The sequence below is a fragment of the Ictidomys tridecemlineatus genome, chromosome 3 (assembly GCF_052094955.1).
Source record: "Ictidomys tridecemlineatus isolate mIctTri1 chromosome 3, mIctTri1.hap1, whole genome shotgun sequence".
NCBI classification, from domain to species: Eukaryota; Metazoa; Chordata; class Mammalia; order Rodentia; family Sciuridae; genus Ictidomys; species Ictidomys tridecemlineatus.
The window spans coordinates 77,863,218-77,887,328 of record NC_135479.1 but is presented as its reverse complement, the minus strand read 5'-3'; the positions used below and the strand labels follow the sequence as shown (position 1 = coordinate 77,887,328).

Below are 24,111 nucleotides of genomic sequence, written 5' to 3'. Positions count from 1 at the left end.
TATAATAAAAAGAATAAAAGATCAATTTAAAAAGAAGAAACTTGTTTGGGAACATGCCAATTTTAAGATGCCTATTAGATGACCAAAGAAAAGCATTTCCAAAGTTAGGATATTGCTCCAAACTTGAGACGTAAACTGGAGCTCATGGAAGAGATGGTACTTGAGGCCAGGAAACTGGATTTTGCTGAGGACAATCTCCCAGGGGGTGAGTGATGGGGAGATAATTATGAAAATAGAGCTCTGAGTCTTCCAATACTTAAAATCAAGAATATTCTGAAGATCCAGCAACAAGGGTTGAGAAACAGCATGTAGAAAAAAAAAAGTGGGATATACTGGAAGCTAAGTGAGGAAAGGTGTCAAGAAGAAGCCCACGGTCACCTTTGTCAAAGCTGCTGAAAGATGGAATGTGACAGGGCAGAGTGCAGACCACTGGATTTAGTAACATGAGGTTCACTCTGTCTAAAGCAGACCAAGTCAGGGAGTAAAGGCTCAACTATCATCAGTTAGAAAGTGGAACTTCTCACCCTTGCACTATGCATATTTTAGATCTGGTAGTCCTTTGTTGTAAGGGCTGTTCTGTGTGATGCAAATGTTAAATCAGCACCTCTGGTCTCTACACAGTAGATGCCAGTAGCATCCCCTTCCCTCTCCCATTGTGACAACCAGAACATCTCCAGATGTTGCTAAACATCCCCTAGAAGATAATATCACCCCTAGTTCTCAACTAGATATAGACGACTCCTTCAATGAGTGTTGCTAAAAATAAGTGAGGCAATGGGAGTAGTGTATATCCAAATAAGGAATTTGGGGTACTTGTTTTTCCTAAGATGAGAAATATTCATATTTTTGTACACAAATAATTGACATTGGACGATGCAAAAGATCAAAGTTTCATATTCAGAGGACAGAGCTCTGAGTAAACAAAAGGAGTAGATGTCAGTCTAGAAGATGAGGAACTAATGTTGGACAGAAACATGAATGTTCATCCAGAGCAGAAGACGAAGGCAGGATATTTGGGTCCAGAGGTAAGTGGATAGACCCACTTGGTGGTGGACATATGCAGACGTTCTCATCTCATTGCTTCTGTTAATGAAGTCAGAAGCTCAATCGTCTGCTCTAAGTGTAGAAGAGAAAGCAAAATAGAAAGAGCCTTGGAGGTTTGAGGAGAGTGGAGAGGGTATGAAATAGTTACCTCGATGAGAAGGATAGTGATTAGACTAGGAAAAGGTAGCTGAACTGACAAGCAGCAATAAAGCCCATTTAAAGTGAGACCACTAGACCTTGCCAAGGAAAATTCACACAAACGTTGACTGAATCTATGTGTTGCATCATGTTAACAACACACATTGCTTAGCTGTGAGCTGAGCACATACTACCCAGAATGTTCTTCACATGCAAACACTTCCCTAGAGAAGAAAGACTTCGAACTATGTGGAAAATACCAGCTTCTTATGGTAGTGGCACTCTTTAATTAATACTTATTTATTAAGCACCTTCCCTGTGCCAGGCTCCGTTTCAGCAATGCAAAGATGAATAAGGGGCAATCAGGTTGCCAGTTCATAGACTAGGTGGGTAGACATAGATACAGAGAAATTATAATACCACCTACCTGGAAAGGCGCTACTGCAGAAATACACACAATGTGCTTTAGGAACACAGAGCATAGGACAACAAATTCTGTCTGGTTTAAAAAGGTTTCCACCAGGAGAATTTGATATTTGAGTTGGTTTTAGAAAATGAGTGAAAATCATCCAAGGGAGGGAGATGGAGAAGGGCATATTAAATAGAGACAAGGGTGTTTACAAGGCATGAAGTGTTTATAAGGTGGCAGGTGAGGTAAGAAGTTTGATTTTTAAATAAGAATGGGACAAAATCTACTTTTACTTTTTAGGAAGGAACTCTGCCAGCTACAGCACATCATAAGCAGCACGTAAAAATCAATTTTGGCACACCACTTAGAAAATTATCTTAGTCTACTAAAATAAAATTACATATATATACACACACACACACACACACACACACACACACACACATACATACTACATACCTACCTATTGAGAAAAAGGAAAAGGAAGGTTTGTTGCTTTGCTAGCAAAAGAGAAACACAGGAGAGGCTGTGATTCCGCCCATCAGCAGGAACAGGGGGCTATGAAAGCAATATTTTTCAAGTCAGGATACCCTGTAAGTTAACCCTCACCTTTGTTCCTTTTCTTCCTGGACGTCCATATCCATCTGGACCAAGAAGACCCTAAGAAAATGACACAAGATCCATTGTCCTCCAGATCAACACATGGTTGATGACAACATCTGAACCTTGAATAATGCAACAATGCAGTGGGATGGGGAAGAGAGAGGGCCTAGGAGGGGTTAAAGCTTTATAACTTAAAAAGACCATGACAGAAGGAAGTTTGGAGGTTTGGGTTTCGTTGTTATTTTGTTTTTGGTACTGGAGATTAAACCCAGGAGTAATTAACCTCTGAGCCACCTCCCCAGCCCCTTTTTTGTATTTTATTTAGAGACAGGGTCTCTCTGAGTTGCTTAGGGCATCGCTAAATTACTGAGGCTGGCTTTGAACTTGAGATCCTCTTGCCCCAGGCTTCCGAGCTGCTGGGATACAGGCATGCACCACCACACCTGGCAGGAAGTTTGGCAGTTGTTTTAGGTATCATCTTGCTGATTTGTAAAAGCTTCAACAAGGTACAACATCAGCAAGATGATGGCACAGTTGTAGAAGCCATGTCACTGAGCCATTGGACTAAACTCGCTTTCCTTGTAGGGCAAGAAAAACAAAGAAAGAAGCTCCAGAACTGATAAACTTCCAGGGATAAAGACATACTTTAGAGAATAATATTGGAAATAGAGGCAATGTAATGGTTACTTACTCAGGCTTATAACCCAGACAGGCCTAAATATTTTTTTATTTGTTCTAATCAATTATACATGGCAGCAGAATGCTCTTTGATTCATTGTACACAAATGGAGCACAATTTTTCACTTCTCTGGTTGTACAGGAAGTAGAAGCACACCATTCATGCAGTCATACATGTATCTAGGGTAATAATGGGCTAAGGAACTGAACAGACCCTTCTCAGAATAAGGTATACAATCGATCAACAAATATACAAAAAAAATATTCAACATTTCTAGTAATTAGAGAAATGCAGATCAAAACTACTCTGACATTTCATCTCACTTCAGTCAGAATGGCAATTGTCAAGAATACAAGCAACAATAAGTGTTGGTGAGGATGTCAGGGGAAAGGCACACTCATACATTGCTGATGGAACTGCAAATTGGTGCAACCAATCTGGAAAGTAGTGTGGAGATTCCTTTAAAAAAATGGAATGGAACCACCATTAGATAGATAGCTATCTATCCCAGTTATCCCATTCCTTGGACCCAAAGGACTTAAAAACAGCATACTACAGTGACACAGCCACATCAATGTTTATAGCATCTCAATTCACAATAGCCAAACTGTGGAACTAACCTAGATATCCTTCAATAGATGAATGGATAAAGAATCTGTGGTATATATACATAATGGAATATTACTCAGCAATAAAAGAGAATAAAATTATGGCATTTTCAGGTAAATGGATGAAGTTGGAGAATATCATGCTAAGTGAAGTAAGCCAATCCCAAAAAACCAAAGGCTGAATGTCCTCTCTGATAAGTGGATGCTAATCCATAATAGGGGTTGGGGGATAGAATGAGTGGAGGAACTTTGAATTGGACAAAGGTGAGGGAAAGGAAGGGAAGGAGGATGGGGGTAGAAAAGATGGTAGAATGAGACCTAAATATTTTTCCTGGTGCTAGGGATGGAACCCAGAGCCTCATGCGTGCCAGGCACATGCTCCACCACTGAGCCACATTCCCAGTCCCAGACCTGAATGTTTATTTCAGTGCCAATATGGTTGTATGAGTGACTCTGGGGAAGTTGCTCAACCTCTCTAAATTTTAGTTTCCTCATCTGTAAAATATAGATAATAATATCAGATGTTGAGAGCCACAGCCGAAGGGGCCCCAGCAAACTTCTAGCTGCCAACTGATTGGCTCCTCTGAGGTGATGCTCATTGGGCTGTTTCCCCGCTCTTTCAGACCACGGAGCTGCTCATTGGGGGACTTTTTCTGTGGCTCTCAACAATCATCTCCATGGTATGGTTGTTGGGAAGACTGAGAATATGCATGGAAAATCCCTAGCACAATGCTAGTACCTTCTCTGTAGAAAGTACTTAATGAATGGTAAATATGTTGTTGTTGTTGTTATTGTTGCTGCTGCCAAGGTTGCTGCTGCTGTGGGTAGCAGCAGTAGAGATGGTGGCACAAGCTTTGGGCTACTTTTAACCAGGAAATTTTAATGAAGTCAAACAATATGTTAGTTTTACCAGCTGAATTTTCAGAGTATAGAAGCTGACCGTTATTTACCTCATATTTCACTTGACAGTAATCCTATTCTGTTCTTCCCCTTTTCACATTTAAGTTTAAGTCTCCTGGGTCTGTTTTTGCTTCCTCTCTATGCTACTATTTCAGTGTAAAGAAAGGAGGGGGAAAGGAGGGATGATTAAAAAAAAATACCTAAAGACCCTTCCTAGTCACTGGTGAAAGAAATCTCAGAAATATGAGCTGGAAGGTGGCATTACTCTTTATGATAAAAGCTGATTTCCATCAGGTGGTGAAGTGAATATAGCCACAAAATAACTATTCTATTTCACTGCCTAATCTTGCCACCACATTAATATATCTTCAGGAGTATTCCATGCATCCTAATCTTGGGCTCAAAACAGTTTAATAATAAACGATTTTTAAGGACTACCACCAGCACAATTTAAAAAAAAAAAAAACTCCACATAATAGTTGCACCCCATGTTTTTGCAAGAAAATTTGACATAAAATCTGCAATGACATGTACAAATATGTAACAACGAATCCTACCATTATGTATAATTATAATGCACCATTAAAAAAACATGGGAAAAGTCTGCAACAATTATGCAGTGAAATATGATAATTTATTCTTACGTTCAGAGTAAGAACTGAGGTAAAAATACATAGACCTGCCTTGCCAGTGTTATTTGCAAAAGTAAGTCTTTTATGATCTTTGGTCTGCAAACATTATTTCTACACTCTGGATGTTGGAAGACATTCTCTTAAATGTTCACAACTCTGATTGGCTGTCTTGTTTGCTGTCCTGGAAAAATGTTTCACTGGGCATCTCTGCATTCCCAAAAGACTCAGATACTTATAAAACATCTTTGTCCAACAGAAGAGGTTCATTGACACTTCCCTCTTCAACAACACGTAAGGAGGCAAAATAAATCCCAGGGCATCTTTGGATTCTTTATTTTTACAGGAGTTTGAGAATCTTTGACTATTACAATTCTCAGCAGCTATAGTGATCATGTCATATTTGTAACCCAAGTTCAATATATCAAGAATATTAGATTTTTATATGAAACAAGAACAAATACCAAACAAGAAATTCAATCAAGAGTTCAAAACAGAGAAACTAAACTCACAGGCTGCCCTCTTGGTCCTTGTTGACCCCGTGAGCCTTTCTCTCCTGCATCACCAAGCTCTCCCTTTTATAACAAAGAGAAAAGATGAGATTAATTTTCTCCCACGAGTTTATGTAATTTTGTACTATTTTCCTCAGAAATTATTGTTACCCTTTTCAAGTCCTTTTAGCATCGCAATACAGTCTAAAGGCTTTGTTAAAGGTTTTCTCTGGCTTTGTTAAATACAGTTACTTCCAAATATAGCAATGACCCTGCTACTGCATATTAACAAAACCAATTTATATATAGCATAAATTGCAGAATTTTTTTATTCCTTTGGCTTTTTCTAGACATAGGTGTGTGAACCTGTGTTTGCAGTAAATATGTATTTCTCTCTGTTAATGTCTGTTTGCTGATGAATGTGACACACACCCCCTTCCTATTTGTCTATATGTCTTTCCCTTTTATCCAGCTATCCAGCTATAAGGTAAAGATCAATCAATAGCTTCACCAACCACATCAGAGACATATGCTGAAAATGATCATGTAAGGAAAGATTAGTATTTAAAAAAAAAACAGGGGCTTCCCCAAGTTGCAATCAAGAAGAGTGTTCTCTGACATTTACCTTCATTCCTCTTGGCCCAGCTTTTCCTTTGGAACCATTTGGCCCTGGAGGCCCAGGATTCCCCTGCAACAACACCATGGCCAATATCACCACTAAGGACAGATGCTCCATGATTTAATAATTTTTTTTAATTTATAATGGTGCATTCATTAAAATCTATACTTCTAATTTTGAATTTTTAACTATTCCAGGTCCAGTGATGTGTGATACAATACTGTCTTGTGATGCTGAAGAGCAGCAGGGAGCCATGGCTTCCAGTCAGTCATGTAATCGTGAAGGTTAACAATTGATCCTCTACAGTGTGCAGTGTCGCCAAGCTACAGTGCTTGGCAGGTTAGGTCTATTAAATGCATTTTTCACTTAATGATATTTTTACCTTCCAATGGGTTCATGGGGACGTGGCCCTGTTGTAAGTCAAGGAACATCTGTTTTATTGAAATGGTCTGGAACTGACAATGTGCTCTTAAACCATCATGGAGCTTAGCCTTCAATATTCAGTACAATTAGTCAATTTTATCTTCCAACATACAAAATATACAATATAGACATTTAAGCTCTGGGCTGGGGGTTTGGGAGACAGGAGTAAGGTATACACATGTACCACATAATTAAGAATTGGAAAGGCTGGGGATATAGCTCAGTTGGTAGAGTGCTTGCCTTGCATGCACAAGGCCCTGGGTTCAATCTCCAGCACCACAAAAAAAAAAATTGGAGGAAGTATCTGTATACTAGAGATGCATTATGGTTTCAATATGAAGTGTCTCCACCAAAACTCCTGTTAGTGCAGGAGTTGAAGTGAAATGATTTAGAGGTGAAATTTAGAGGTGAAATGATTGGATTATGAAAGATGTAACCTAAATCAGCCCATTCTAGTTTGAATGGACCAACTGGGTGGTAACAGAAGACAGGTGAGGCATAGCTAGAGAAGGTGGGTCACTATCTTGTTAAGTATTTTGGTCCCAACAACAAAAAGCTATCTGAACCAAAGGGGAAACATGATTCAATTAAAAGATCAGGATGAAAAAAACCTAGACTTAAACCTGATCCAAAAATAAAATACTTTCAAATGACATTTAAAATAAGACAAAAAGTTACAAGGCTAGATTTTTCCTGACAAGAGTGTTGTGATTTGGATATTCGGTGTCTCCCAAAGCTCATGTGTGAGAGAATGCAAGAAAGTTTAGAGGTGAAATGATTAGGTTCTGAGAGCTTTAATCTAGTCAATGTGTTAGTCCACTGATAGGAATTAACTGGGGGATAACCTGCAGGCAGGTAGGGTGTGAGTGGAGGAGGTGGGTCCCTGGGGATGTGCCTTTGGGGTTTCTATTTTGTCCCTGGTGAGGAACTCTCTCTCTGCTTGGTGGTGCCATGTCCTGAGCTGCTTTCCTCCACTACATTCTTCCACCAGAATGTTCTGCCTCGCTTCAGGCCCAGACTGACGAAACTGTCAATGGAGACCTCTGAAACCCTGAGCACCAAATAAATGTTTCCTCTCCTAAAACTGTTCTTGTCTGGTATTTTGTTCTCAGCAGCAAAAAAAATGCTTATTAAAACACCAAGGGAGAGAACAAGGACAGAACCGTGGCTTGCACCATCCGAGAGCTGCTATTTTGAGTCTCCAGTTAGAGGCTCTCATTCCTGACTCCAATCCTGCTGCTCAGGTTTCTAGGCAATCTCAAATGCTCTCTTCCTCCGGGAGCCGCTTTGATTATCTGTCTCAGTCTGCCTGACCTTTCCATGAACCATTAGGAAACAAGGTGGGAAGCAGAACAGGCACTAGAAAGACTCAGTTCAGACTCAGAAGGCAGTTCAGCCACCCAGGGTCTGGATAGCAAGTCATTTCATCTCCCTGGGACTCAGTTTTCTTATCTATCAAAGTGGATGCTTCCTTATGTATTTACAAGGAGCAGATTAGTTATTTATACCTCTCTTATGGTACTATGATTTTTGTCTTACCCTATAGATAAATACCAGCTTGTGTCAGATACCTTTAAAGCTCACACCCATGCCTTATGGGTTACTACATTCCCACAATATATCCATTATAGAAGGGAGTACACAGCTGATGATCAATACTCACCGCATCAAATTAGCTTTTCTAGAAATTTCTGATACCCACAGACCCCAGAACACATAGTATATAGTTCCTGGTCATCCAGGAACCCTCAAGGGTATAAATCAATCATTGTTAATTAGCAGTTGTATTGTAATTGTTCAGTTTTCAAACCTACCTGGGCACCAGGTAACCCTTTTTGACCAAAAGTTCCCGGGGGTCCTTGTCTTCCTCTTGGCCCCTGAACCAAAGGTGATATTAAAATTGAACCAATTTTACAGAAACATTTATATTCTGATACCGATGGAAGCACAAATCTGGGTGCCCTCACCCATCACCATCTCATTCATCAAACTTGAAGCGGGTGGTGTCTGTAAACTGCAGCACCCACAGCACATTCACTCCCAGCCCACTCAGTGTGCAATACAGGATGTGAGTCCTCAGCATCTACGTTTTTAGCAATCTCTCCTGAATCCATTGAGTGCTACAGTTTGAAACACTGCTTTCATATTTTAATTCACCCAACTAACTTTAAATCCTAAAAAGGGATTAGGGGAGCAGATAGGATATTGATTCCTTTGAAAAAAATAACCTTTTCTTGATAAACACAAGGTCTAAAAATGAGAGATTTTTAAAAAATTTTATCAAGAACCAAAGGCACACATAAGTGGCTTAATCTCATTGCCTACATCACTGAGGAGTTGCTCATTTTTTTCTCCCGTCTATTTTACTTTACTGATTTTTGACACTTGACTTTTTCTCCAGTTTTGTGAGAACTACTTTCTCAACAGAAGCATTGATCATGGCTTCCTTTCTCCGAAGTGAGGTATTGACCATCATCTATTTAAATAGACCATCATAGCCATACGCTAGTGGGAAGGTGAGAATTAAGGAGAGGTTTTATCGATTTTCTTGCTCATAGCTCCCAGCATGACATGCATCCCTTTCACCCAGAAACACAATCAAGTGGGTATAGAGGAGAAAGCAAGGAAGCAACCGTGGCAGGGGGTCCAAATATGAATTGATCCAGTGATCAAAAAGAAAATGAAATAAAAAATGTATATATATTCCCTCTGTATTTCAGATACTATTTTTTGATCATAAAGTAAACACAATCTCTAATTGGACTTTGATTACCCTTTTCATTCCTTAGTTCTTTTGTCAAGTTTTAAATTAGCAGAAACTTCATCTGACACTGAAAGGATTTGTAGTTATGGAGAGTGAGTCAAGATAAATGAAACTGGTTTGTTTTAAACTTCTTCCATTGAGAATACTTGGAAACAATCTGGCTTTTAAAAGAAAGATATACAAAGTGTTCCAGAAGGATCTACAGTTGATAGATTTAGTTTATGATTAGAGGATTCAAAAGAACTAGTTGGAAGTTCAAATTTCCACTTATCACTGGATAGTTTACAGTCTCCCAGTAGATTGAAGTCTTTGAGGGCAAGACTTTTTTCCTTAATGGTCTAAATGCCCCATTTTCTGTCTATTGGCAGAGTACTGTGTGCATGACAGACACTCAATTCACTCTGTTGATTTTTCCTGCCAAATTGAGTACAGTTTAAATGAATATTACTATTACTTGAGTTAACAGTGAAAATTAAATAAGTTAAAAATTAAATATTATTTGAGTAATTGGAATGCACAGCATCAAAGGCAGTCATTAAGAACATCAATTTTATAACCAGATTGTCTGAGTTTGAATCCCAACTTTATAACTTATTAGCTGTGCAGCTTGGCCAGTTGACCTAACTTCCCCACCCCCTTTTCCACTTCTTCCCTATAAAACAGGGATAATAAGAAACCTGCCTAACCCCCAGTGAAGGATCAAGTGAGTTACATTCAAGAGCTTATTGCAGTATCCAGAACATAGAGGTCCATAAATATTAGCTATCATGGTTTACCCTTCTCATAAGAGGGGCTATATGATTTCCTTTGGGAGGCCTTCTAAGGATGGTGTTCAAGGCCATTCTGATTTAATTTCCTATCAAACAATGAAATTAAACATTTCATACCAAGTCCTTTGGCATTAAAACCAAGTTAAATATGGCTATATGGAGATATACAGTTGTCACAACAAAACTCAACATTCTGTACAATAACTATGTGATAATAATCATAATTTTTTTTTAAAGTTCTCCAATTTAACCTGTGAACCTGGATTTCCAAGCTCTCCTTGGTAGCCCTGTTCACCAGATTCTCCACGCACACCCTGTCAAAAAATAAAAATAAAAAAGGCATCATCAGTGCTCCTGTTGAAGGCAGCCTTCCTGAAAGATGTCACTTGAGAGCCCCCAAGGGAAAGACTCAAAAAAATGTTAGACGGGTGGTGATCAATCCTCCTCGAGGACAGAGATGGAGATGACACATAAAGGGTTTCCATTCATGCTGAAAAAATGCAAGACCACACTCTCACTGCCTTTCCTGGTCTTTGCACGTCTCTTTTCAAAATTTCAGCTAGTAATAGAAGCAAAAATACTTTCTTTAAATTACCCAAATTCCTGTTTGTATAAAAATTAGTTCCTAAAAGCCCAGCCCTCTCTTTAAGGTATCTGGACTAAATGTTCACTGGTGTCAAGGACACTTATTCCATGCAAAGAAGTAGAATGTTGATCAAGCATGACACTCTGGGACAAAGGCACACAAAACACATGGTAAAATAATAGAATATTGGCTTGAAAACTCTATGAGCCCTTGGAGCATTTAGCTAGCTCCCAAGGCCAAGGGTGAATTGCTAAAATGATTCATTTGATAACTCCCCTAAGTTATTCCCCAAATTATTATTTTTTCATTTCTACAGAAAAGATATTTCTCCAAGATTGGGAATAATTCCAATTTTGTGAATTATTCTGCCTTCTTTTTCATGCTACTCACAGAAAGACTGGCTCACTGACAGATGAACAAAGGAGCCCAAAAACCTCAAACCCAGAATTCATCAATATGTGGATCAAATTACTTGCACTTCTTAAGTTTTTAAAAACTATCTGGCACTTCTAGTCATCATTATTGTTATACTGTTCAGCTTTTCAAGAGCAGATTTCTAGATTTATAAGTATAAAGCAAGTTTTAAAAGGAAGATAGCTAGAAAGTTTGAACCAGGCTGCAATCTAATTTGCATGTCACATTAGTAACTTTCATAGTGTCATGTTTGTGAAAATAACATGGCTCAGTATGGTACAGTTCAGATTCATTATAATAATTCCACTCATATATTTATATTAAGTAAATAATTGCAGCAAATCAAAACCAAAATCAAAACAAAAAAACTTATAGTTTTTATTATGTTACTGACCATGATAGCTAACAAAATAGAAATTACCTAAATGCCCAAAATAGGAATAGTTTAGCAATAAACTGTGCTACTTCAGTAGAATAAAATGTAATTATTAGGAATGTTTTTCTAATATCTGGATGTTAATTCACAGTAAAGCAGGGGTTAGGGACACTAGAGAAGAATAGTGTTAGATTAGGTAAGGGATGTGGGGATAGGAAAGATAGTAGAATGAAACAGACATTGGCACTCATTACTTTATGTATATATGGGACTGCATCACCAATATGATTCTATAATAGATACACTAAGAACAATAAGAAGTTATATCCCATCTATGTATGATATATCAAAGTGCATAAGTGCATTTTGCTGTCATGTATAACTAATTAAAACAAATAAAAAATTAATTTAAAAAAGTGAAATTAGGAAAATTCAGAAACATGGAAAATCAGAATATAAAATAGTATAGACATTATGATAACACTTTATTATTTATACAAGTAAAGGGAACACACAAACATAAAAATAATTGCTGAAGGGTAGTGGGTTTGTAGATGTTTTTAAAAATTAATGATATTCTTAATTGTATCATAACAACAAATGTAAAGTTTTGTTTTATTGTCAAAAGAAATCTATGCATCAATTTATTTGCCATAAACATAATCTTTTCCATAAATAAAATTTCATTTAAAATTCTATTTTATTATGCATCTGGTGAAAACCAGATCTAATTTTATAGACAGTAATGAGCCATATTTTCCTATATATTATGGAGTACTATTATTTGGAATTCAATACCAATCTGTAGGATTGGCTGGTCTTTAACAAATTACATCCAAGGAACATAAATGGGACTATAAGACCAGAGCTTCAACATTGGCCAACTAGTAAGCCACTGACATGCTGGATAAATCCAGTTTACCCTGAAGCCTGAAAATAGTTATATTTCTATCTCTTATTTAAAAATAAAAACTTAAATAGGAATAAAAGCAAACCACTATAGGAACACATAAAAATTATAATGTATGAAGCCAGGCATGTGGTACATGCTATAATTTGAGGCTGAGGCAGAAGGATTGCAAATTTGAGGCTAGCCTCAGCAACTTAGACAACTTTGTTTCAAAATAAATAAAAAGGGGTGGCAGAGGGGATAGGGATATGACTCAGTTGTTAAATGCCTCTGGGTTCAATTCATTGCACCAAAAAAAAAGACTACAAGATACAAAAGTATAAAGATATTAATCATGTTCACTTAATTATCATGTGAACAATAAATTGACAATGAAGAATGGAGAAAATAAATGTACTGCAAGGATGGTGAGGGTGTACAGAGAAGGAGATGGATAGAGTAAGAAAATTAAATTTTCATTTCTCATGGTGAGAAATCAAAATAAAAGTGATATAAGTCAATCTCATTTATTTTCCATCTTAAATCATGAGAATACTGGAAAAATACAAGCAGAGCATCATCAGATTATGTCAGAAAGACATCTACATAAAATAACTTCTTTTGTACAGAAGTTTCGTCATGGTCTTTGAGATCAGATATTAGATTTGAATCCTATCTCCAACAATTATTAGCTGTGGTGACTCCGATAAAGTTACTTTTCTTTGCTAATCCTGTATTCCCTCTCTTACCCATGAAAACTCCTGGAAAGGTTTACATGAGATAATAAAATAATATTCTAATGTACACCAGGTACTAGATAAATGCTTAGTAAAGTAGGTTTCTTGCAGGGATATTCTCCATTCCACCATCAAACCACACCATCTGGCCTTTGGAAATGGCAAGAGCTCAACCCTTCTCCATCATCGAGACACAGTCGATCGGCTGTTTGCATCCATGGGGAAAAACCATCATATCAGAACTGAAAGTCCTTCTCTAAGGTATTGGCTTCTTCTTAATCTAAATAAAGTAGAGCAATTTGAGGAGGAGACAGAGAACCATATTAACTTCCCTTCTTCATGAAAAAGATCTCCGTGGTCATCTCCCAGGAATTCCCATGCAACCTCCCAGCCCAATGGCATTCCCCTAGATCTCAGAGAGAACTATTAAAGCTGCAATGTACAAGGAACAAAGAGCAACTCTCTCCAGAGAGCACTGACCTTCAACCCTGGCAGACCTCGTCTTCCTCGTGACCCCTAAGAAAAGAAGGAAAGCAGAGACCTCAGAGAAAGAAATACACCATTTCTCACCCAGACACACCTTCCTCTTCCACAAAGGCAGGAGAAATATACTACACCTACCCGAGGGCCAACACTTCCAGTTTCCCCCTGAGGTCCATTGAAACTGGACAGACCCTAGAAAGTAAAAGATAAAGGGAAGATCAGTTTAAATGCCACACACTTCTGGTTTTCTTCTCTATATCTGTACCATCCAATACAGAAGCCACTAGCTGTAGGCAGCTATTCAAATTAAGTGAACAAAAATAAAATTTAAAAAAAAAATTAGCTTCTCATTCAACACTGGCCACATTCCAAGTGCTCAGTAACTTCATGTAGCCAGGCTACCATATTGGATCACATAGATAGAGAATATTTCCATGATCTCAGAAAGTTCCATTGACCGTCACTCCTCAAGAAGCCAATGACATTAAGTTCTCATGTTTCGAACATCAATGTTGTGGACAAATTCCCCACAGATTAGTAGTCTTTCCCCACAGACTCTTCCTTTAATGACTCCTCATGGTTCACCATGCTGGGACAGCAGTCATACACATTCTTCAACATGCTTAATATAGGAAAATACTGGCCCATCCCTTTCTACCCATGTCTTCTCGGGCATGTCTTGAGTGGCAGATAGAAGCAGAAGGTAGAAGGGTATGTCTCTGCACATGGAGAGATCAGTGTATAGGCGATGAAAGAAAGCAAGGTTTCACAACCACGATGAGGAAACCTCTGTGGAGTAGAAGTGGGGAATGAGTAGTATCTAGAAGGAATGATCCCTCTTTCAGGAGAAATGGAAACCCCATGGGATCCCAAGAAGGGATATTTCAGATAATTATTCAGTGGGGCTACATGCTAAGTCAAGTGGAATACATAAGTGGGGAAAGAATGTGAAATAGAGAAATAAAAAATTTCTTGTGAAAATTCGTTCATTCCAACTGTCATTTATAGCACATTAATTCTGAGATAATTTAAATACTCCCCAATATGAGGGAAATGCTAATCAAGTCATGACAGAAACACTTTTCACCTGAAGTTTATAAAGAATATATATATACACAATATAAACACAAAGGAAAAAGGGGGGAAATTCAATATGGAGGCTGCCTCTGATAAGAATCAGAGGGTATATCTGAGTAGACCAGTTATATAGGTCAAATTTTACTTAACTCAGTGATGGGTTGATAAAAGCTTGTGTTTATGATAGTATTCACTACATCTTTTCCAGGGTCTTAGATATTTCATGATATATTTTTTAAGATTTTTAAAAAGTATTGATTTTAGTTTAAGATGACGTGCTGATATGCACATTACAAGAGTTTCCAAAAGTTCAGATTGTAGCATCGTGAAGAGGAAAACATCTGAATGATTAACCACAGTGCTCACTTGTCTACTCAGCCATATTATGGGCTTTGGGTTGCAGGATTTATCTGTATAGCTCTTCTATTCAGAGTTGCATTTCTAAGACAGCTGACTTCTTGTCGTTGTACTTGTTAGAATTCTAATGTTTATCTTGAAATACTGTGTTTGTCGAAAAAAATTAAATATGTCATGATAAAAAATGCATAAGGCATGCAAATGAAAAAGCACAAAATTAAAAAGCAAATCTTCCTTCTCCCAAGGCAGCCTGAGAAGAGAATGCTTCTCATAAAATCCCCCCCCAAAAAAAAAAATCTGTGCTTACAAGTAGACATAAATATACTGTTTTGTAAACTCAAGCAGGATCATACTATAAACACTGTCATACATTTTTATTTTTTACTCAGTTTTTTTTCTTGAAGATCTTTAAGATCAGCAGAAATAGGTGTATCTGACTTTTTTTTAAAAAGTGTATAAAGTAAAAAAAAAGTATATAAAGTAGAAAGTTTGTACTATGATGTTGTTCTTCTAAAATTTGCAAAATTATGTGGGAGAATAATTTGTCCCAAATATGGAAAAAGAAAAAAAATGATAAGTCCCCATTTTTAAAAATATTACACTAGGGGCTGGGGATGTGGCTCAAGCAGTAGTGCGCTCGCCTGGCATGCGTGCAGCCCGGGTTCGATCCTCGGTACCACATACAAAGATGTTGTGTCCGCCAAAAACTAAAAAATAAATATTAAAAAATTCTCTCTCTCTCTCTCTCCCCCTCTCTCTCTCTCTTTAAAAAAAAATATTACACTAGAACATTTGTAACAAGCCCATGGGACACTTTTCTGACTTTCTCTAGAAGAGAGATTGCTATCGTATGTTAGAAAAGTTCAATAAAATAATGGTCTCCTTGGCTACTGGAACTATGGATCATTTTTCCTCTACATTTTACTTTATATTCCCAAATTTCTGTAGTAAATGTTACTTTTATGGGCTTTTTGTATTTCCAAAGTAGGAGATAGATGAGAGGAGGCTATAAATAAAGCCTTCTCACAATAGATCTAGATGTAATAAAGATTCTTTCTTAAAAGATTAATCATTTTCTCACTTCAGTAGTAAATAGCATTTTGCAGCCAACATAGTAAAAGAATTATCTGGGCAGATGCTGGAGCCTTTGGGTAAAAGATTGTTGGGAAATAGGAAATTTATAGTCTCAAGAGTTATCATTCCCATTCGAAGAAAGGAAAAGCACGCTTGCCGTGGAGAAATCTGGTGAACATAATCCAGTGTTCGAACTTAATGTCACCAATATGACCCAAATCAACACAGTATCCCTGCCCATCATTAATAAATGTACAGCAGCACTAAGTCTCTGCCAAAAATGCTTAGCCTGACTGTAGTTATGGAGAAACCATCAGATGAATCCTAATTGAGGTAAATTTAGCCAAATAACTAGTCTGGAATGTCAATGTCACAAATAACTGGGCCACTGATGTGATTGAAAGATACCAAATATGCAAGACACCTGAAACAACTGCTTAATCCTCAGCTACACGCTGGAACAACAATAAATAAATAAATAAATAAAACAGGCATAAAGAACATCATTGGGTGTTATGGATTGAATATTTACGTCTCTTCTCAAAAAAACTCATTCTGAAATCTTGACCCCCCAAAGTGAAGACAGTAGGAAAGGTATGTCAGTCAGTCATAAGGGTGGAGCCCTCCTGAATGGGATTAGTGCCCTTACAAAAGAGGCCTGAAGGAGCACCCTGTTTTTCCTCCATGTGAGACCATAGACAAAATACTTATTTAAGAACCAGGAAATGGGCCTTCACCAGATGCCAAATCTTCAGTGCCTGGGTCTTAGAATTCCCAACCTCCAGAACTGTGAAAAATGCATGTTATTTAGGGTACCCAGTCTATTGCATTCTGTTACAGTGACCCAAACTAAGACATGGGACAAGTATAGAAATCTGGTTACGGACTGTGTATTAGAAAATAATGTTGTACAAATATTGTTTCTCAAGTGTGATAATTATATTGTACTAATATAGAATGATGTCCTTTTCCTAAGAATACACTTGAGCATATAGACATACACATACATGCATTTGTATAAAGAGATATAAAACAAATATAGTAATAATGGGGTTCATCCTTGCAATTAAAATTTATTTTTCATGGATTTGAAATTTTTCAAAATTAGAAGTTAGGGTAAAAAGAAATGCATAATTTCTAATGATATAGAAGTTTTCTACAAATTTGAACTCACATTGAATCTACCGTTTTTATTTAATGTTGCAAATTGGTGTTTTCCATGTCAAGAAATAGTCTTCAATATTATTTTTCATTGCCTAGAAATATTCCATTGTGCAGAAGCACCAGGATACATATAAGCATATTATTAGACATTTGAATATTTTCAATTTTTTACTATTTTAAAAATCACTGCAGTGATCACCCTTGCTGCTAAATCTGTGTTGGTCCATGATTAGCTTCTAGGTAAAGTGCTAGGCCTAGAAAGGCTAGAAGTTAAGCTATGGCAGACACAGTGGGGCCTACACAATAGCCTCTCCCTTCTCCCTCCTTAATATGAAAATCTGTTGTGTTTGGAGCAACAATATACCCAACTCCAAGGCTGTAGATACAGTTCAGTAGTAAAACACTTACCTACCATGCATGAGGCCCTGAGTTCAATCCCCAGGACAAAAAAAAAAAAAAATCTCCAATGGGTGAATGAGAATAGATCTAAGCCAATCATGGTGATCACATTTCCTTTATTCAGAGATTTGCTTTCTCTGAATCCCTTGAAATTGGGCAGTTATGGCTAATGAGCTTATTAAAAAATATTGCTGAAAACACCCAGATGAAAGGAAAGTCCCTTTCCTCCTGGAATTTTATATAAAAGTAAAGACAAAATGCTCAAAGCTGCCAGGCCTACAGACCAAATGCTGACATACTGAGGAGGGAGCATGGAAAGAAAAGGACTGTGTCCCTGACAAATCACTGAGTCTCAATGGTATCATTGAGATGGTGTGTCAAATCTGAAATCACCTAAACTTGGGTTTCAAACATATTTACTACTTAACACTACTAGACAAATTTTCTAAGAGACATATATATAATAAATAAATACATATATGTATTATATATGTATATATAATATGTATTATACATATATATGTATATGTATATTTTTTAAACAGCAATGCTAACTGATTTATTTGCCTACTGCCTTTCCAAAGGTTAAGCTGGTTTTCATTCTCCCCAGAAGTGTTTATTTCACACTCCTGACTGACAAGACTGATTCCCTGATACTAAATATATAAAAGTTTCTCCTTGTTGGAATGACTGCTTTACCCATCCAAATTGTAACATTGAATCTGTTCTTAGGTTCATCTCAGAAATAATTCCAAGGAAAGACTGCCCCCTAGAGGTCCATCTTCTGATAGTACTTAGGCTAGAATGTCAGTATCCACAGCTGCAGGCTTATGTAACGGGTGGGAGTTACTTCTGTTACCCAAGTCTATTCAAAGGAGTTAGTTAGCACCCTTCATTGAGCACAGCATGGGAGCAGAAGCCATGAGATACAAACTCAATATGGCATTGCCTCAGAGGATTACAATTTCCATGTACACACACAATTCAGGGCTGATGTTCAAAGTTAACCCTTGGCTAAAATCAGGAAGGGAGGCATCTGAAAGCTGTGAGCATGTATATCGATAGTACTGTGGCGGGCAGAGCACTGGACAGTTTGTCTATAGGCCTGGGTTTCTTCCCAGCAGTAAATCTTGAGCCAACCATAGAACAAGCTCATCTTATGCTCAGATCACAATCTTTCTTCCCATGACCACCTCTAACTCATTGAAATCAATCTCCATTCTTCCCCTCTTACAGATGGGCACCAGATGGGTTGCTTCCCTACTGTCTCCTTAGCCCAATCCTGTCGATAATTGAGTGTCCCTTCACAGAACTCTCTGGTCACAACACCAAAGAGAACATTCTCAATAGGGTCTGTTCAAAACAACTGTAAATAATGACAGGATGAAATATTCTTATAGCCAACTCCCGATGATTTCTCACATAGCTACATAATAATGGCCTTGTTACAAACTGAATTTAATTTAGGATCTGGACATATATAACATGGATGCAATCTAGCCACAATCTAGGAAGGAGAGTCAATGTCCTACAGTTTTGTTAAAGGATGCAGAACTGGGGTTGGAAGAAAATAGAGGTTCCTAGGCTCTTTTCTAGTTGCAAATATTGTGCTATGCAGACCTCATTCCTGGAAATTAGGATTGGTGAAATGTGAGGACTGAAGCACTTGGATTTATTTTAGTCATTCTTCAGAATCATGCATTTTAATGTCTGGGACATAAAAATCTAAAATTGGCTTCCAAGAAATTAGCATCTGTCAAGTTAACAAGTCTTTTTTCTTCTGTGATGTCTTCTATCACAGTGCTTCTAGTCTTTAGAGCTAGACAAAGATCTCCTCTTTTAAAAAATGGCTAGTACCCAATACACATCAATCAGCTCTGACTACAAAGAAAAGCAAGCCGGTGACATGATAATTGCAAGCATCTTTTAAATTTTATAATTGGAAAATTTTTAAAGTGGAAGAATCCTAGGCATCCTTGAGTCAGATGCTTTCATTTGCTAATGAGGAAACCAAGAACAAAAGAGGTAAAATAACTTGTAAAGTATTACTAATGTTGTGGAAGATAGGTTTTTTTTTCCCCCTGTACAAATTCTAAGACAAGAACGCAAGGACAAGATGTAAGCAGAGATAACCAGTCAGGACTCCTGTGTCCATGGACAATGGAATCCCACAGGTTTCTTCCCTGGCTTGCTCAGTAGAATGCCCAGATTTCTACACCAGAAGAATCTGTTCCCATGTATACCAGTCCCCCAAAATAAACAGAGGTCATCTTACCTGATGCCCACGCCTTCCTTTTTCCCCCTTAGGTCCTTGAATGTGACTATCAATTCCAGGATCCCCCTGAGAAAATAAAATGTCGCTTATTCAAATGGACAAAACCAAATTTAAAAAAAAAAATTATTATAGGAAAAATTCCTTAAAAAGACAACAAAACACATACACACACAAACACACCAACCAAAGTGGATTCTTTTTATTTTCCAGACCCATCCAGTGATCCCAGATACCTGGTACAATTAAAATTCCAACCTATTTATGAACCCAAATGTTCTGTGAGACGGGTTTTACTCTCAATTCTCTCGTTTGTTGCAGTGCAGTAAAGACAGACTGAACAGATGCCTCATTAATGAATAATAAATGGCTCTTCACCTTGTGCCACAAGCAAACATTTCTCAAGTCCCTGGAATTAAAGCAGAAGAAATCCCCCAATCTTTACTCACAGGATCTCCTCTTAACCCAGGCTCTCCACGCTCTCCAGGTTGTCCTGGTAGTCCTGTCAAGCCCTTAAATCACAAAGGAAAAAAAAAATGTGTCACTTTTCAAAATCTTTTGTTGCCTAAAAAGAAAGGAACTCTAAGAGGAAAAAGAAAAATCAAGCTCAAAGAGCAACTTGGTACTTGAACTTGAAAGCATTCACTGTGGAAAAGGCAAGGTCAAGCAGTAGGAAAGGTGTTTTGTTGGAACCCTTCCATATGATCAGCCTTAAGTGTGCTTCACCTCACTTCTTAGGAATTAACCCACTTGCATATGAGGGACTTGAGGCTCTGGGAAGCTGGACTCATAACTCCCTAATATCAAATTTCTTGATTTTTTTTTTTTACTAATTCCTGATTCTCTCTGCAGAAACACACATAAAAAAGGGGGGAAGGGGGAGTTTTCTCCATCGTGGATGCAGGCAGGATTAATAGAGTAAGACCTCATGGGGAAAAAAATAAATAAAAGGAGAAAGAGGATGATGTTTTCAGAGTGGGCATGCAAAAGGAACATTCAGGGGGGCAGGAGTAATACAATCTGACTTAATTGGGATTAGAGAAGAGAGGGGTTGAACAGCCTTGGATGTAAGGCTAAATCATCAGTGACAGGGAGCCATGAAAAACTTGTGAGCTAGGCAGTGACACAATTATGTCTCTAAAGCACAAAAAGTGAAGTCCCTGGATTTAGATTCCCCTTTTCACTATCAGCAGAGTCAGGTCCTAAGTAAACATTCCAAACAGTCATCTAACATTCATTGTCCTTTAACCCTCCATCTAGTCACTAAACCACTAAATGATTCTTTCCCACAGCTTAAAAATAAATTGTTGATGTCAGTTTACCCAGTAGAAATGAGAACAGAATGCCCTCATACTTTACCCAATTTCCCCTGTTTCCTTTTTCTCCAGATGATCCTGGGACTCCACGATCACCCTAGGAAAAGAAAAAGAAATATATAAAGAATCTTGGGCTGGGGATGTGGCTCAAGAGATAGCGCGCTCGCCTGGCATGCGCAGGGCGCTGGGTTCGATCCTCAGCACCACATAAAAATAAAATAAAGATGTTCTGTCCACTGAAAACTAAAATATTAAAAAAAAAAAAAGAATCTGTATTCTATTAGTCATTCCAGAAAATTCTTTCGGGTAGCCTCACATTTTTAACCAAGAACAGGAAATCACTTTATCACAACAGAGTGACAGACTAGATCCTTTGAACAACGTTCCCCCAAAAAACAATCGCAAATTCCAGATAAATTAAAAGATATTTTAGATACATTAATAAGACAATAAAGAAAAAAGATAAATCCTTTGTTCAGAATAAAGGCAAAGCAGGATCCAGAGAGAGAAAAGCTCTTGGTTAAGAACTTATTATGATGTGTGTGTGTGTGTGTGTGCGTGTGTGTGTGTGTGTGTGTGTGTGTGTGTGTGTGTGTTTTCAAGAGAGAAAGAGACAGAGAGGAGAAAGACCTCAGGCTGACAATTTATGTTACTGGTCCCCGGAACTAGTGCCACTAGGAATGTGGCTGAAGCAAACAACATCAACTCAGGTTTTAATGACTTCTTAAAGATAAAGTTCCATCAAAACTGGGTGTTAATCAAAAGTCACAACACACAGGAGGGACACACCATGACGGAGAAGCCAGCAGAAACAACACATAATAGAATCAGACCCACATTGACTACAGATATTGGAATTATCATATACAGAATATAAAATAAGTATATTCAAACTTCTAATTAGACTGTTAGGTCAGTGGCGGCAACTTGGTGGCGACTTAGTGGCAACTTAGAACAAAGCAGCCCACTCCAGAAAAGAACATCAATCAGATGCTGGCGGAAACGCCTGTCAATCACCCAGATCTCCTGACTAACACCTGTCAGTCAACAGGACCCCCCTGGCCAATCCTGGAGTTCAGCCAACTCCCCTGACCAACTTCAAGGGGGCAAGGGACCCTAGAAATACCTTTTCCTGTCCCAAGCCCTTCCCTTCCTGCTGTAAGCCCCATAGAAGTCCAGTCCAGTCGAGCTTCCACGTGGTTTCTCCTCAGACCCTTCCCCGTCCCCTCTGTGGGTCTGATCGAGTTCCTCCCGGGAGTGATATCTCAATAAAGCCTGTTCAGCGGCCCTTTGAAATCTGCCTCCTTTGGCCATTGCCTGCCCCAACTGATCTGACATAGACTTCTATAAAAAAGATAATAGAGAAAATAGGTGCTCTACTTTGGATGTTGAATGTCCCCTGAAAGACCCACATGTTTAGGTTTGGTGCCAGAGTGGCAGTGTTGTGAAAAGCTATGGACCTTTAAGAGGTGGAGCCTAGTGGGAGGCTGTTAGGTCACTGAATGAAATTGTGGGATCCTGGATCCTTCCTCTTCTTCTTTTCCTTTGGCTTCCCCACCATGCTCCACCACATGCTCCCCACCATTACTTTCCAGCACCCCCAGCAGGGGCCTAAAATTAAGGGGTCTTCCCAATCATAGACTGAATCTCTAGAGCCATAAGCCAAAATTAACCTTTAATCTTTATAAATTAATTATCTCAGATATTTTTATAATGATGAAAAGTTGGCTAACACAATAGGAAAGATAAAGATTTCCATATGATGATCTTCTAAGGATTTTCTAAGACATAAATACTCAGATTCAACAGCCAAACAAGTCCCAAGCAGAATAAATAAAAGGAAATCCACACCTAGACACATCATACTGAAACTGTCAAAAAGGAGAAACAAAGTGATATTTTTAAAGAAGCCTGATACATATTTTTATACACTGCTTACAAAGGAATAATTACTTTGAAATATAACTTCTTAACAGCAATAATGGAAGATACAAGACAATAAAAGCCAGGAGTCTAGAAAGTTATATTTTCAAAGGGCTGAAAGAAGGTAACTATGAACAGTGAATTATTTATCCAATGAGCTATCTTTCAAGAATAAGAGTAAAATAAAAATATTTCCAGGAAAAATAAAAACCAAGGGAGTTTACAATGAATCACCCTTCATTAAAGAAAATTCTAGGAGTTCTACCTTAGGCAAAAGAATCATGGTGTTTTCATGTTCTTTTGAAGGCATCAACATACTGACAGAAAGGCTTTGATGATACTAGTAAATATGAGGATAAAGCTAGATAAGTACTGGCTATATAGAATAATAATAATAACAATGTCTAATGGACAGGATCTAACAAAAATAAGATGTAATGATCTTCTAAGGATTTTCTAAGACATACTCAGAAATAAAATACCAAATAATTTAAGAAATAAAATACCAAATAATTAATATGTGATATCAGAGGAGGACAAAGTTAGGTTTTTGGATCCTTGTATATTGGAGATAAGAATAAATAACATGTGAACTTAACCACTGTTGAGTATACACATCAAAATCTCTAGTCAATCAGAAAAAGCTATGCTCACTATATGAGTATAAATGCCAGACTAGTCAAGGGGAAAACAAAATGAAATACTTCCATACCTGTTCTCCATCCAAGCCATCAACACCTTCCTCACCAGCATCACCCTATGGAGCAAAGGAAGATCAGAGTTAGACACAAGAGAAACAGGGGTACATGGATATTTCTTTGATGTTAACTTCCTTACTAACTTATTTTCCAGTTGATAGAAGAATCTAGACCTTCTGAAACAACAGTTACATAGAGCATGCAATATTTAAAGGTGATTATGGAATGAGGTTGTGGCTCAGTGGTACAGCACTTGCCTCACATGCGTG

General features: G+C 37.8%; 1 protein-coding gene across 1 annotated transcript in view; it reads right to left on the bottom strand.

Annotated features, from left to right (window-relative positions):
• The window catches only part of LOC101962956 (collagen alpha-4(VI) chain), an 89,332-nt gene that overhangs the window by 27,719 nt on the left and 37,502 nt on the right, over nt 1-24,111 (bottom strand). The window contains exons 15-25 of the mRNA XM_005326997.4: nt 23,857-23,901; nt 21,265-21,318; nt 20,355-20,417; nt 19,909-19,974; nt 13,701-13,754; nt 13,560-13,595; nt 10,329-10,391; nt 8,358-8,420; nt 6,127-6,189; nt 5,523-5,585; nt 2,201-2,251 (exon numbers count right to left, since the gene is read on the bottom strand). Coding sequence (XP_005327054.1) covers nt 2,201-2,251; nt 5,523-5,585; nt 6,127-6,189; nt 8,358-8,420; nt 10,329-10,391; nt 13,560-13,595; nt 13,701-13,754; nt 19,909-19,974; nt 20,355-20,417; nt 21,265-21,318; nt 23,857-23,901 — 621 coding nt within the window. The remainder of the gene's footprint in view (nt 1-2,200; nt 2,252-5,522; nt 5,586-6,126; nt 6,190-8,357; nt 8,421-10,328; nt 10,392-13,559; nt 13,596-13,700; nt 13,755-19,908; nt 19,975-20,354; nt 20,418-21,264; nt 21,319-23,856; nt 23,902-24,111) is intronic.